Genomic DNA, 13954 nt, shown 5'->3' on the forward strand with positions numbered 1-13954 from the left:
GGACTCGATCATTAGTGCTGATCTCAGCGTTTGAAGTAAAAAAAGCTCCGGACTGATAACCGTTAAACACAATAGTTCATATCAATTATACCGCTCTCTCCTCTGGGACCGGGCTTCGATTGTTTTCATTTCGCTCTACTCACAGGATCCTTCAGAGTCCATTATATCTGCAGCACGTGTCTATAGATTCAGAGCTGGAAGGAGATGGTTTAAGTCTTCACTCGTGCATGCAGCGATGGGTTACATCAATTTATGGTGTTATTTACAGGCGAGTGAGCAGCTTCTGAACAAGAAGGCGGCTAAATGTTACAAATTAACACATTCAATAAAGTGTAGGAGCGAGGGGTGTGATGTAGTCGAATGAAAGTGTACATCTTTGGTCATGTCATGTGAGCATCTTAATGACAAGGAGTTTCACTTTGTAATCCTGCAAACCATCATACTTTTAGTGGAATTTGTGCTGTCAGTATTTAAGGTGGAGAGGCAGCGGGACAAATACGGATAGCAGAGAGGAGATGAAATGCAGCGTGAGGTCTGTGGCTAAATCCGCAGCATTAAAGGACATATCAACTCCTGTTAAAGTTTATCATCAGGGTGATAATAATCTTATCAAGCTGCTGTCGTTTTTTCATTCTTCAGGTGTTGAACAAAGAACAGCAGGAGCTTGCTGCCAAGAACGAGTACAACTTTGACCATCCCGATGCCTTCGACTTTGAGCTGCTGGTCACCGTCCTCAGAAAGCTGAAGAAAGGAAAGAGCATCAAAGTCCCGGTGTACGACTTCACGTCTCACTGTAGACGAAAGGAATGGGTAAGACCGTATAACTAACTGAACCTCTGCCAACTATCGATTGACTAAATGCATTTTTTTGGTGGTTCCAGTGGCCTAGCGGTTAGTTTGTGTGCGCCACATGTACAGACTCTGGAATCCACAAAGCTCAAGTCCGACGCATGGCTCCTTTTCTGCATGTCATTCTCCACTCTTTCCACTGCCTTGTCTCTTTAAATAAAGGTAAAAAAGCACCAAAATAAATCTTTAAAAACATTCAGATTTGTTCCTCCTCAGCTGCGTACATCGACACAATCCACGGGTACACCTGGACGTAAGGTCAAGCTTTTGAAACGAGCGTGATTTGCATATTCAGATCTGCATGCTGTGTTTTTTAACGACATGATCCTTTTTGTTCAATTCCCCAGACAAAGTCACCATGATGGTTACAAATCCCTCAACACCCCTTAGGGATGTTCTAGAGCTGGTGCCAAATGAGACGCCTGCTAATTAGCTAATTATTAAGGATTTAGTGTACAGGACGTTAACCCAGCCAAAGAGCACAAATCCCCCCTCTCCCGAGAGCATCGTGAGGAATCAATCTGGTGTTGTAGCCCTCTGACAACTCCTCTCCATTTCTTTGCAAAGTAATTTCATGGCTGAAAAGACGCAACACCACGCGGGGAAACCGCCCATCACGACTTGTGCCTCTGAAATCCTTTTATGGTTCCTTTTTGTCGTGAGGTGAATGTAATTAAGCCCGAGGCCCCCGAGGGGTCCCGAGGACCGCCAGGAGGCTCCAGGCTGTATATACTCTGTGTTTATGTTTGTCTGTCTGTTTTTATATGGACGGAGAGGAGGATGAAGTTGCTGCTTCTTGTTCTCTGGTAAAACTGCAGGTCTCTCTCTCTATCTCTATCTCTCTCTCTTGCTTCACTTTCACATGTTAAAGAACCACTAAATCATCTCAGAGTGAAGAACAGGGAAATGAACAAATCGATAAACACTCATCTGTTTCTTTAGAATTCACTTTCTGCTTTCCAACACAAACCTCGCCTGAACGCTTTGTTTTCTTCCCTCTCTCTCTCTCTCCCTCTCTCTCTCTCTCTCTCTCTCTCTCTTTCTCTCTCTCTCTCTCTCTCTCTCTCTCTGAATCAATACTGAAGTGTCCAGTCCATTGACTTTAGCATGAAGCCGGTCAGTGGAAGGTAATAGGATTGTGGCATACTCAGCACCATTTTGTCTTTGATTGAGACAGTGATTAATCTCTCTCTCTCACTTCCACACACACACACACACACACACACACACACACACACACACACACACACACACACACACACACACACACACACACACACACACACACACACACACACACACACACACACACACACACACACACACACACACACACTCTCTCTGGATGTTTAAGAACATGCACCAATAGTTTAATCCAAGCAGCATCATCCGGGCTTGAAAAATGAAGCCAATGTGAAATAGCAAATATATCCTGCAGTTTGTCGGGTGTCCGCTTGAGGCTGGCTGCAGGAACACAGGAAGTCACATACACAAAAATCAGTTTTTACAGCAGAAATAAACATGTTTACAACCAAATAGGTCTAGTTATTATCATCACTGACACACACTGCGCATTTCTTTTTATTGTATTTCTGTCTTCACAATCTGTGCAGCATTTATTATTCAGACAGAAAAATATTTGTGTGGTTTTCTGCAACAATAAACATCATATCTGAATTATTACCCACAACACCTTTCTCCACAATATGTACAAAAAGTACATACAAAACTAACAGGACCAATATGTTCAGGAGAGACTAGACTAGTCATTTACTCTGAACTTCAATTTTCCTTTAACCAATTGGAAAGCTAGTTGGCTTGGAACATCAATAATACTTTAACTACAGGAAATAAAGTAATGTAAAAGAAGAGCTCTGTGGCTTTGAGCTCGTAGAGAGTATGAAGGTGAAAACTTTCTCTTTTTTTAAGAAACATCTTTGTTGGGATGGTTTGTCCAGTTTGACACTCGTGAGCCTATAGCTTATTTTTTTAATGTTATGATTAGAGCCTGATTCTGCCCTCTGAGTCCGTCTTCTCTCTGTAAACAAAAGAACATGGAGCGAGAAAGCCTTTCCAGAGAGGGGGCGTGGTCAGACACAGCTCATTTACATATTTAAAGGTACAGGCACAGAAACAGCCTGTTCTGAGCAGGGCTGAAATAGAGGGGTTTATAGTCATGATCAAATACAGGATCAGAGTGGATTTAGAACAAGAAACTTCACACACATGTTTTGGGGAGCTCAGAGAATTATTTAAACTGAAGAGGAGGAGAATATGTGACCTTTAAGTTTGGTAGAAAAAATGAACCAATCCTTTCCATCTCTCCTTCTTTTCAGAAAACCGTGTACGGGGCAAACGTTGTCATCTTTGAGGGCATCCTGGCTTTTGCCAACAAGGAGCTGCTCAAGGTGAGGATAACTGATCTCTTTATGTCAAGTTCCTTTATTGCTTTGATTTAAAGTTTTTATTGACTTGTATTTGTTTGTATTTCACTGTGTTTTTGCAAAATCTTCCCTTCTTGTTTTCGCTTTTATTCAGTTTTAACTCTCATATACCTGAAGTGTTTATCACCAGATAAACAGGATTTTTTAACTACCTTCAGCTCTTAAACTGCACAGATGCTCCACATTAGGCCATGCAAATAAATATTTAATTGTCTGGAGTCAATGGAGAACCTTTTCTCAGGTTCTTCTTCCTCTGCTCTCTCTGTCGGTCCTGATTAATGATGTCCGCTCACAGTCGACCAGCGGACTGATTAATAGAGAACAAAGTCTTCTGAATCTTAGTCAAGGCATTTAAATAAGCTAATTTATCTGTGGGATGAATTATTTCATGTGTTCTCAGGTGACAGGATGAGGATCAATATTGGCTTTAAATTAAATATCCCAAATATAAAATGTTCGCATGAGCTGACATGTATTTTATTATGTGCTATATTTCTATTTATTAGAAATAGTGAAAGGTGTACTATGTAGAATGTTTGCACTAAAATGTCTAAACCTATGTTACACATATTTTTCTGGGGGTGTTGAGTAGCAGAGAGAATCACTCCCATGATTCCCCACCAGCCTCAATGTCATCTTTTCTTTTTGTTTTGATTAAGAGCCCCCTGGTGGCAGAATTTACATACTATGTCTTTAATGACCTCACACATATTTACGGCTAAATAAATACAGATATTCATTAAAAAAAAATTCTGTTAATTTTCCGCTCTTGAACTGAGTCGGGTTTTAAAGAAATAAAATGGCACAACAGTCCTAATTCAGTCCGTTTGTTTTTAATTTGAGCCCTCAGCAGCTCGTATTTTCTATTTATGTGTGTGTGACGAGGAGGCCTGGTCAATGAGGAGAAAATTAATTCTGCAGGGTTTTTTTTTTTTTACTACGTTGGTGTTGAGGGTGTGAGCTGGACCGTGGTGATAAGGCGTGAAGTCTCCCCTGGGACGCAGCTGTGTAGTTGATTACCCTCTGATTCACTTAATAACAGTCATGGTCCGTTGTGTGATTGATGATGCTTTGTGTCCATTCTCGTAGTTGAAGTCAATTGTAGCTGCAGATCTGATATGCTAATGGTCACTCCTCACACATGAACGAGATGTGATGATGAAATATAAATATTACATTTGTCATTATAGTGTTTCCCACACGTGGATGGGACCTCGGTGGGCCGCCCAAATATATGTACGACCTGTTTTTAATTTTTTATTTATTCTTAAAATTGTCGCGCGCACTAGAGAGAAAGGGGAGGGAGACAGCATGCAAGAATGCAGACATGTAGACCTCAAACACAAATTTTAAACTGTGCCTGAACCTTGCAACTCCTTGCAACATAACTAAAATTCCCTCTCGACCCCTGCAGAGAGAGACAAGACACCAAGAGAGCAGAATCATGTCAGTTTCAGAGAGAGAGAGGGTCAACTGTCTGTACATCTCTCTTGTAAATGATACAGATTGAGGTGCCCTGCTCATATCGAAACTGAATCTTCTTCTCATGGCTTCCTTTTAATGATGTTGATGTACATGTAGAACTTTTCAAAACGCGAGACATACTCCTGGTGTTTGTGTCTGCGCACGGATTAAGCAGATTAAAGCTGCAAAAACCAGAGACCCCTGCCCCCCCTCACCACCTTTATTAGACAAGACTGACTTTTCCCAAACCATGGCAACAATCTTACATCGAAGCAGGCCTGCTTGGTGGCAGAACTGGATAAAAAAGTAGACACACCCACTCACTCTTTTGTGCCGTTTACATCAGCCACAACATGACACACACACACAAATACACACACACATAAACTGATGAGTACGTTTAGTTAATGGTGAAGGTTATTTAGCTATGAGCGATGACTCAAGAAGCAGCAATGACTCTTGCTGCACCAAAATGTTCTTTAAAGTCGAGGACTTCTCTCCAGGGTCTCCTGTCGACCACGACCACGGCGGTCTAGTGCCGTATCAGTTTGAACTGTTAGCTCGGGCAGCGAGTTCAGAGACGATGCTGAGGACAGTGAGGGGCAGGAGAGGACGAGGGGAACTCATTCAAGAAGCAGATCTGAAAGCTGCTTTTATCCTGTTGAACCGTTGACTAAAAGCAGCTGGTGGAGCAGGTTAGAAAATGATCTACAGCCTCGGCCTTGCTCTCTTAACCTTCGGGAACAATCCACTCCTCATGCCCCTCCCCCTCCCAGAGGCCGACAGCCGTGCTTATCCAGCAACATGCCGTCTTTTTGGTTTGCCAGATTTACAGCGGCTTGTTGTGCATCTGAGTTACACCTCAAACACCCCGCTGTCACCGTCATTTAAATCACTCACAAACTTCTTTTTGCCTCGGTTGGCGTCGATACTTGTTTTGGTGTTGCCTCTCTGTTGTTAGCGCTCCGCTGTGGCGCTGCCTCATTGATTCTTCCTGGTTTTTGCTGAGTCAGTTTAATGGAGCTCACTGGACGGATGAACGGCTGACTTACTCTTCAGAGTGACGATGATAACTGATGTCTCCTCGGTTAACACGTTTGATTCTTCAACACGTCATGACTCAAGACGCCACATTTCATGTTTAAAATGTCAAATCATGGAAGAGGCTGTCAGAATATTTTCCTCTGAGTCTTTCAGTGTGCAGCAAAGCAACACGATGTTTGTCTCTATTACTGAAAGATGAAAGCCTCCCTTCAGTCTGCCATTTATCCTCCCTCCTACATTCATACAATCAATCAATCAATCCATCATTATTTGTGCAGCGCCAATTCATAACAAGTGTTATCTGGAGACGCTTTACAAAAGGGGATTAGATGCAGGCAGGATTTTTCCTTTGTATTCCCGGCGTTCCTGTTGTCCCGTCTTTCTTGCCGCTGAGGTGGAGGTCGGAGCAGGTCGTGCATGAATATGAAAATCGGTGGTTGTGGGGAGGACTCAATCGGATGGTGGAGGCTGGGCGTCTGGGACGTTGGTTGGTAGTTCTTCACACACAGTTCTTCATATCAATGTATGTTGTAACAAGGTCCTTCACTGAAACAGGAAGTAAATTGACTTAAATGTTTGACAACTTAAACCAAACGCTTGTTCAGCTTCTAATTTTCCCCCTTAGCTAGAATCTTAGACTTTTTTAAGGAGAATACAAAACATTGTGAATTTAAATCAAGCTACAACCTGCAGTGTAAAAAAAAAAACTAAGCCAAAGTTGAAATGTAAAAAAAACCTGCAGTTCCTCAAATGTCCACTTAAGGCTGCCGCCTTTTTAAAAAAAAAAACATTTGTGGCTTTTTGTGCCTTTTATTGGAGAGATAGGACGGTGGAGAGAGAGCTGGGAATGACATGTGGGAAAGAAGCCACAGGTCGGACCTGAACCCGGGTCGCCCGCTTGGAGGACCACAGCCTCCTTACATGGGGCGCGCGCACTAACCACTGCGCCACCAGCGACCCAAAAAATGCCAGTTTTTAAGGCGAAAATAAACAAGCTTACACCCTGGTACGAAAAAGGATCTGGTGTCAATAACTCATTTCTTTGTTGGAGTAATTCAAAGATTTACATCATTAGTGTTGCAGCTGATTTGAACAGGTGGACGTCCTGTTGTTGTCTGGAGGTTTTTTTTAAGGGTTCGCCTCAGCTTCACCTCTTTGCCTCTTTCCTTATTGATCTAGAGTTATGTGTAGATACATTTACGACAGTCATCGAGCTTCAAAACGCCTCACAGTGACAAAATGGTGACAGATGACATTAACAAGGGCATCGTTTCACCATAGTATATGGACGTAGACTCGGTGGCGTCACCAGCTGGTTTGAGGAGTTATGAAGCCAAAAGTGGCAATCAACATAAATTTAATGTGACAGTTATTCTTTTAATATTTTTATGATTATGCACATTTGTTGTCACTGATGCTAAACAATGGCTCAACTTCTCTTCTGCAAGAATTGAATTGATGCAACAAAGAGCAATCATGTTATGAATGGGAAGAAAGGGAGCAATGTCATTTTAACATTTGAAGAATTACAGAGTTAGCACTCATTGTTGAGCTATCGAATGGTGGAAGTATCCCAGCATATATTTATTTTGTCACAGTGCAGTCTGTCCACATGCTGTTTTTATTCACTGCCCTTCAAGTCATTGGAGGAAACAAAAGATTCACACGCTTTAAGCTCATTCATTCCTCACCTTTCCCTTTCCTGTCTGCCAGCTGCTGGACATGAAGGTGTTTGTGGACACAGACTCTGACATCCGGCTGATACGGAGGCTGAAGAGGGACATTTCACAGCGTGGACGCAACATCAGCGGCATCATCAAACAATACAACAAGTTCGTAAAGCCGGCGTTCGAGCAGTACATCGAGCCCACGGTGCAGTCTGCTGACATCGTGGTGCCCAGAGGTCAGTGGAGAGTCTCTGTAGTCAAAGTTTGTTTCCTGTTTGATGAGCTTGTTTTCATTTACCAGTAGTTCTCCCTACTGTAAGTGAGCATGTCCTTTGTCCCTAAATTCTCTCCTTTTTGTGTCCTGAACTCCTTTTATTCACAGGAGGAGAAAACTTTGTAGCCCTGGATTTGATTGTTCAGCACGTTCACAGTCAGCTCGAAAAGGTAAGAAGTCCTCCGCTTGTTTTTGTTAGATTCTTTATTCGATTTGGGTTGTGGACAGGATTTCACGGATTCAGCTGAACGTTTGTTTGAATCTTTGCTTTTCCACATTACAGATTGTGATTCTGTTTTTCCTTCCTCTGTGTAGAATAAAGGGCTTTGTTTACCTGATGTTGTGCTCAGAGGAGTTTTCACAGCTTGCTTTGTATCGTCTACACCAGAACCTTCTGTGAGGGCGGAGTGTTTTAAACACAACACAGCTCGGTACTCTGCTTCATAATAATCTAAATAGTAGATAGTGCTACTAAAGGTTTGGTTAAAGCATGGTCAGCTAATTCACCCTTTTCCCCAAAGTAACTGTTGGCTACTTTCACCATGACAATAACGGCGGACAAAATTGTCCTTTGCTTGGGCTACAATTGCCTGTGGCCTGCATTGTTGTGTTAGTATGCTAATGTTAGCGCTCTTAAGTTAGCTTGTAGCTTCACATTGCACAAAAAATTGACACAGATACATCAGTATCAGTTTTTATTTTTCCCACATGTAGTAAATGCATCCTCAGGTCTGTTTGCAGCCGTCCTGTTCAGGTTGTTAAACCTTGTTCTGTCTCTGAACACTTGCTCCCTCTGCTGGTCAAACAAACTGAAAACAGCAGGAAAGCCGGACTTTTCTTTTTAATCGATCAGACTGTTTGTGAGCACTTTCATACGACACACCCGAACCTCACGATCCCCCCCACAAGGTCTGAGGAAATGCTTTTATACATACGTAAAGAGGGAGGATAAGGATGTTAAATATACAACAAAGCCAAACAGTAAAATGAATACGGCTGTCAGCATTAACTAGTTGAACGCCATTAATTAGGGTCTGAAATTAATGCATTAATTTCCTGTAATCACGATTAATCTCATGCTATTTTGTCCCTTTAGGCTAGGTTTTTCCCCAAACTCAGTAATTTAAAGATCTTTTTCAAGCCTCCCCCCTGGTCTCGTTATCCACCACCCCCCCCCGACTCGGTAAAGGCGGATCAGGTGAACCATTAAAAGTCTTGGTCCAGTTACCTGAGATAAACGAGCGCATAAAACCAGGACGGCTGTCCTCCATCTTCCCTCACCTGACTGTACTGTCAGCCGCTTTATGACCTGTACCAAACCATGATCTGTTCCACCTTCAACGTGTTCATTAATGACCACTACAGGAGAACACACACAACATCGCTCACACTCACTTTTTCTGACACCTGCAGTAAGTAACAGGGAGCACAGACTTCCACAGGGGAGCCGGATGCAGAGCTCTCTTTGGTGTATTCATCAGATTTTATCACTTCTACCTGCATGAAGGGTTTTGTGAATTCATGCAAGCAGTAACTGTGAGATTTAATGATCTGCTGAGAGGTTTATAAGAGTGTCTCCTTGTATTAAAAATCTCCACTAAAATGAGTTTAATCTCCAAAGTTCATTAGAAATAAACAAAGTGAGAGAAAAGAATGAAGCTTCTTTCTCACAAAGAAACATTTATTCAGCTGTAAATGTTTGCCTTTGTTGTTTCAGATCAGTTTTCCTCATGTTTATTTTTTTCTTCTTGTGTTTCATTGTTTGCACACACACACAAACCTTTGTGCGTTTGTGTGCGTGCACGACTCCCCGCCCTTGCCTGACTGAATTGCTGTGTAACCATTCCAGCGTGAGATCACTGTGAGGTACGACTGCTGCCTTTTTATTTTATTACTTCTCCATCCTCCTGTTTCTTTCTCTTCCTGCTTTCACTCTGTCATAGTTTATTTTGTCAACAAAGACAAAATAAATGAATGTCGTGTTTTGCTGTTTTTTCTTCTTATAAAATCAAAAAGCAATCTGCGAGTACTTTCCCTCTGCGCCCAGAACACCTTTCATTCTGGTGTCTTGTCAGTGACATTAATAATCTCCGTCTCTTCCTTTCTGGATTTCTTCCTTCTCCTTGAACAAATTGTCGGTTGAATAATATATCATAAAGAGACACAGAAATGTAATGCCCGTCAGTAAATCAGTATAAACCTCTCTCAGCTCATTGTCGGCTGCTTGAAGCTGAGGAATGGAGTCGTAGTGACCAAAATAAATTATTACCAGAAGCAGAAGGCAGCTTTTTAAACTTTTTATAAACAAATATACACCTGCTGGTTCCCCATGAGGAGAGAGCGTTTGCAGCAGCAGGCAGCCACCCGGAGAAAAGGCGCAGCTCCCAGCGTCCTTTACCCACCGTTATTTATCTATCTCTAAAGATTGAACATTGATTAAAAAGAAGTTGTTGGCTGATTTATCAGTATCAGATTTTTTCTCTTCCTTGTATCTACATTTATCGGTTGACCCAAAAAAAATCACATATCGGTCAGGCTCTAATTCTTATATCCTGATAACGATGGAATCAGATTAACTGTGCAGCCCAAGAACACCTGACCAAAACACTCACAGGTGTTCACGAGCTGTGGGCACAGGACACATCACAAGAAAAACTAAAAGTAAAAAAATATCACCAGTCACATGAAATCATCAATTCTCAGTGTTTTTTGTGCTGTTTTAAGAACTGTGTAAGCTCCCTGCCCCAAGAAGTAAAGGACGACTAATCTGTACTCTCAGCTCCCAAAGTGTCCCGTTGGAGTGTGAATGGATTGAGTCCCCTTAAATGACCCCACTCTGAAGACAAATTGAATCGAGCTCCTCCGCCCTGAGCGTCAGAGTATTTGTTCAGTGTTGCAGAGCGTCGATGGAGTGGAGCTGTTTCTCTGCTCTAATGCTGTTTCTTTCCCCCTCTCTTTTTCTCTTTTGTCTCCTCTTGTCCTTTTTTTTTATATATTTGTACTTCCTGTGTTTTTTTCCTTATTCAACCTTTTCACCAATTAAACTCAACAAATGAAAATCTTTTCACCTTCAGAGGAAGCTCCGCTGGGATATGTGAGGCTCGCCTTGTGCATCCTCTTTGTAGCTGTTTTGCACTCTGGCCTTGTTATAAACAGAATGTGTACAATCATCTGTACAAAAAGAAAAGCTTCCATGCTTGTTTGATGTCTTTGCTGCTCTCATGACCAAATTAAGTAACCCATGCAAGACGTCTTGGGAGAAAAGCATTAAAATTACCTGCAAAAGCATGCTTTATGTTTTTATGTTGGGACAGAGCATGCAGAAAACTGAGAAATGGCAACCAAAAAAAAGCTGCTTTAGTCTACTTTAACTGCTCTTTACCATGGTAAGCATGTGTTTGAGAGTGATTTCCATGAAATGAGCGCATTTCCTGAACTGCATTTCTTGTTTTGCCTTTTGGTTGCTTTGATGAAACACAGATTGTTTTAGTTTTTAGTCCAACTTTGTTAGCCTTGTAGCAGCATCCCAGAGTCCCCTGCTACCTCCACTCAAACGCAACGGCAACAAGTTCTGCAGACATCAGCTCAACTGAATTCTTAATGTTACTCATCAAGAATTCAGTTGAGCTATCACATTTCTAAAGACAAGTCTGAATAAAAGTGTTTAAAAACTTTGCAGTTATGCCTGGCTCACACTGTGCGATTTTTCCCTGATTGTATAAAAGTCGGGGTGGCATGTCTGCTCACACTGTACGACCCGATGATCGGTTCCGAGCAGCCTTGAGTCCCTGCGATTGTCGGGAAGGAAGAAGCTCAAATCGGCCCGATTATCCTGCAGTGTGAGCCAGGCTTTAGAGTGTCATCATCTTGGGCTGCTGCTCGTGTTATCTGATAACTTGAGTCGGGGCAGCAGCAGTCTAAACTGAATCAAATGATTTATTTTGCTTTTAGCACACAGTACAGGGACCTACTCAAAACACCACCTTGTCTACTACTGAGGGAATGAAAACTTATTCAAAAGCATACATTTAAGGGAAAGGGGAAGTCCTTAACGCCTGCAAAATGATATTTCATTTATCACTTATCGTTCCTTCATATTTCTGAAGTTTAATCTTTGGATATGTTTGATTTCCACAGATCGGCTCTGGCTTCGGCTCACCAGGGTCAACCTTTACCCAAAACCCTCAGCGTGATGGAGAGCACGCCGCAGGTCCGAGGCATGCACACCATCATCAGGTCAGAACACACACACGCTCACACCTTTCATATGTAAAGAGAAGAGGAGTCATCAGTGGTGCATAGAAAACGTGGAGGATTTTCAGTAAAAAAAAAAAAAGTCAGCAGCAGAGGTTGAAATATTCTGACCTCTGTGTGTCTGTGTAGGAACAAGGAGACGAACAGGGATGAGTTTATCTTCTACTCCAAGAGATTAATGAGGCTTCTGATCGAACACGCCCTCTCCTTCCTGCCTCTCAAGGTGAGTTTCACCTCTAGTTTGTGTGAAAGAGTCAACATTACATTAACCATCTGCTTCTATTGTAAGGCTGTTGACATAAACAGGTTTAAAAAAAATACCTTCAAATGACTTTTACAAACATCTGGGTGACTAACTTGTACTTCTTGTTTTTTTTATGTCTTAACATACAGTACACATATTTTATATTCAACATAAGGATGACAATATTTAACATTTTTATAAGTGGTGTGGTGTCAAAAAGGTTGTGATGTGGAAATTCTAAAAAATAACACTTACAATACAGAAACATGTATTACAGTTTGTTTAAAACTCCATCAAGGTTTTCTTCCCTTTCTCTACGATATTTAACATCTTTAGGAGGGGCAAACAAACAAATTAGTTATATAAAATGAAAGAATGAAATTAAATTAAAAGAAAGAAAGAAAGAGAAGAAGAGTCAAAGGAGAAAGAAGAGAGTAAAAAAAAACTGTACTTCTTGTTTTGATTCCTCTCCGTCTTTTATTTTCCAGCCCGTGTCAGTGGAGACACCTCAGGGTGGCGTCTATGACGGGAAGAGGCTGAGCGGTAAACGAGTGAGTCTGATATAAATGTTTGTGTTTGTATTCATCTGAAGACCATGTTTCACTTTTCTGCCTCCTTCACAAACTTCACGTCTGAATCTTAAAAAAAAACAACAACAACTAAACAAGTTTTAAAACCCCAACTTCACATCTACGTTCTGCTTCTTTGCAGTGTTATCATCGTTTTATTTTTCCTCTTCTGCAGATCACAGGTGTTTCCATCCTGAGAGCAGGAGAGACCATGGAGCAGGCTCTGATGGCGGTGTGCAAAGACATCAGGCTGGGAAAGATCCTCATTCAGACCAATCACGACACGGGAGAACCAGAGGTGTGTGGGACTAAAACGTTACAAACCTGTGAATCTGTTTGAACTGAGTGACAAAGTGAAGACATTCAGCTGAGGTTAAATCAGTGTTTTAATGGTTTTTTTGTGTGTGTCTCTGCAATATGAACTTATTCTCTGCTGTTGTTTTGTAAAAAAAATGATTCTTATTTTGCATTAGTTAAGTGATTTAAACTACAAACATACAGGTAATGAGACTGGTTCCGATGTTTTAGGATATTTTAGATGTTACAATCTGTCTTGTCTCCTCCCTCCAGCTTCATTACCTCCGTCTGCCCAAAGACATCAGCGAGGACTACGTCATCCTGATGGACAGCACCGTGTCCACCGGCGCTGCTGCTCTCATGGCCGTCAGAGTGCTGCTGGTACGTACGGGGATTTGTTTTGAGGCTTTTGGAGAGAGAGAGAAAGAGAGAGAGAGCTGGATGAAAAATACACAAGCAAAGTGTTGTAGCATAAAAAGTTCTCGCTCTCCTGTCCATTATAGAAATGTACAAAGAAAACAACTTGTAAATTTCAGTGATAATATCAGCAGGAGGAATTCATATCCTAATGTTTGATAGGTTGAACCATAATTTAAAGAAATAAACAGACTTCCCACCGTCTCCTTTCTTCTCCCCTGAAGGACCACGATGTAGCGGAGGATAAGATCTTCCTGTTGTCCCTGCTCATGGCAGAGATGGGGGTCCACTCGGTGGCCTACGCCTTCCCTAAAGTCCGCATCATCACCACCGCCGTGGACAAGGAGGTCAACGACCAGTTTCACATCATTCCAGGAATAGGTGAGGACTTTTTCCATCTTCAGGGATGCAAAAAGAAGCTGTTTAATTTC

At 41.8% G+C, this 13954-nt stretch overlaps 1 protein-coding gene across 2 annotated transcripts in view; it reads left to right on the plus strand.

Annotated features, from left to right (window-relative positions):
* Positions 1-13954, plus strand: part of si:ch211-243j20.2 (uridine-cytidine kinase-like 1) — a 34005-nt gene that overhangs the window by 14356 nt on the left and 5695 nt on the right. The window contains exons 4-14 of one of the 2 annotated variants that reach the window (XM_029281497.2): positions 640-810; positions 3186-3257; positions 7515-7704; positions 7851-7912; positions 9592-9608; positions 11880-11978; positions 12126-12219; positions 12729-12791; positions 12985-13107; positions 13380-13487; positions 13748-13904. In XM_029281497.2, coding sequence (XP_029137330.2) covers positions 640-810; positions 3186-3257; positions 7515-7704; positions 7851-7912; positions 9592-9608; positions 11880-11978; positions 12126-12219; positions 12729-12791; positions 12985-13107; positions 13380-13487; positions 13748-13904 — 1156 coding nt within the window. Of the gene's footprint in view, positions 1-639; positions 811-3185; positions 3258-7514; positions 7705-7850; positions 7913-9591; positions 9609-10816; positions 10837-11879; positions 11979-12125; positions 12220-12728; positions 12792-12984; positions 13108-13379; positions 13488-13747; positions 13905-13954 lie in introns of both variants that reach the window. The other variant, XM_065963863.1, reaches the window with a different exon arrangement.

This window comes from Labrus bergylta, chromosome 15 (genome assembly GCF_963930695.1).
Source record: "Labrus bergylta chromosome 15, fLabBer1.1, whole genome shotgun sequence".
NCBI lineage: Eukaryota > Metazoa > Chordata > Actinopteri > Labriformes > Labridae > Labrus > Labrus bergylta.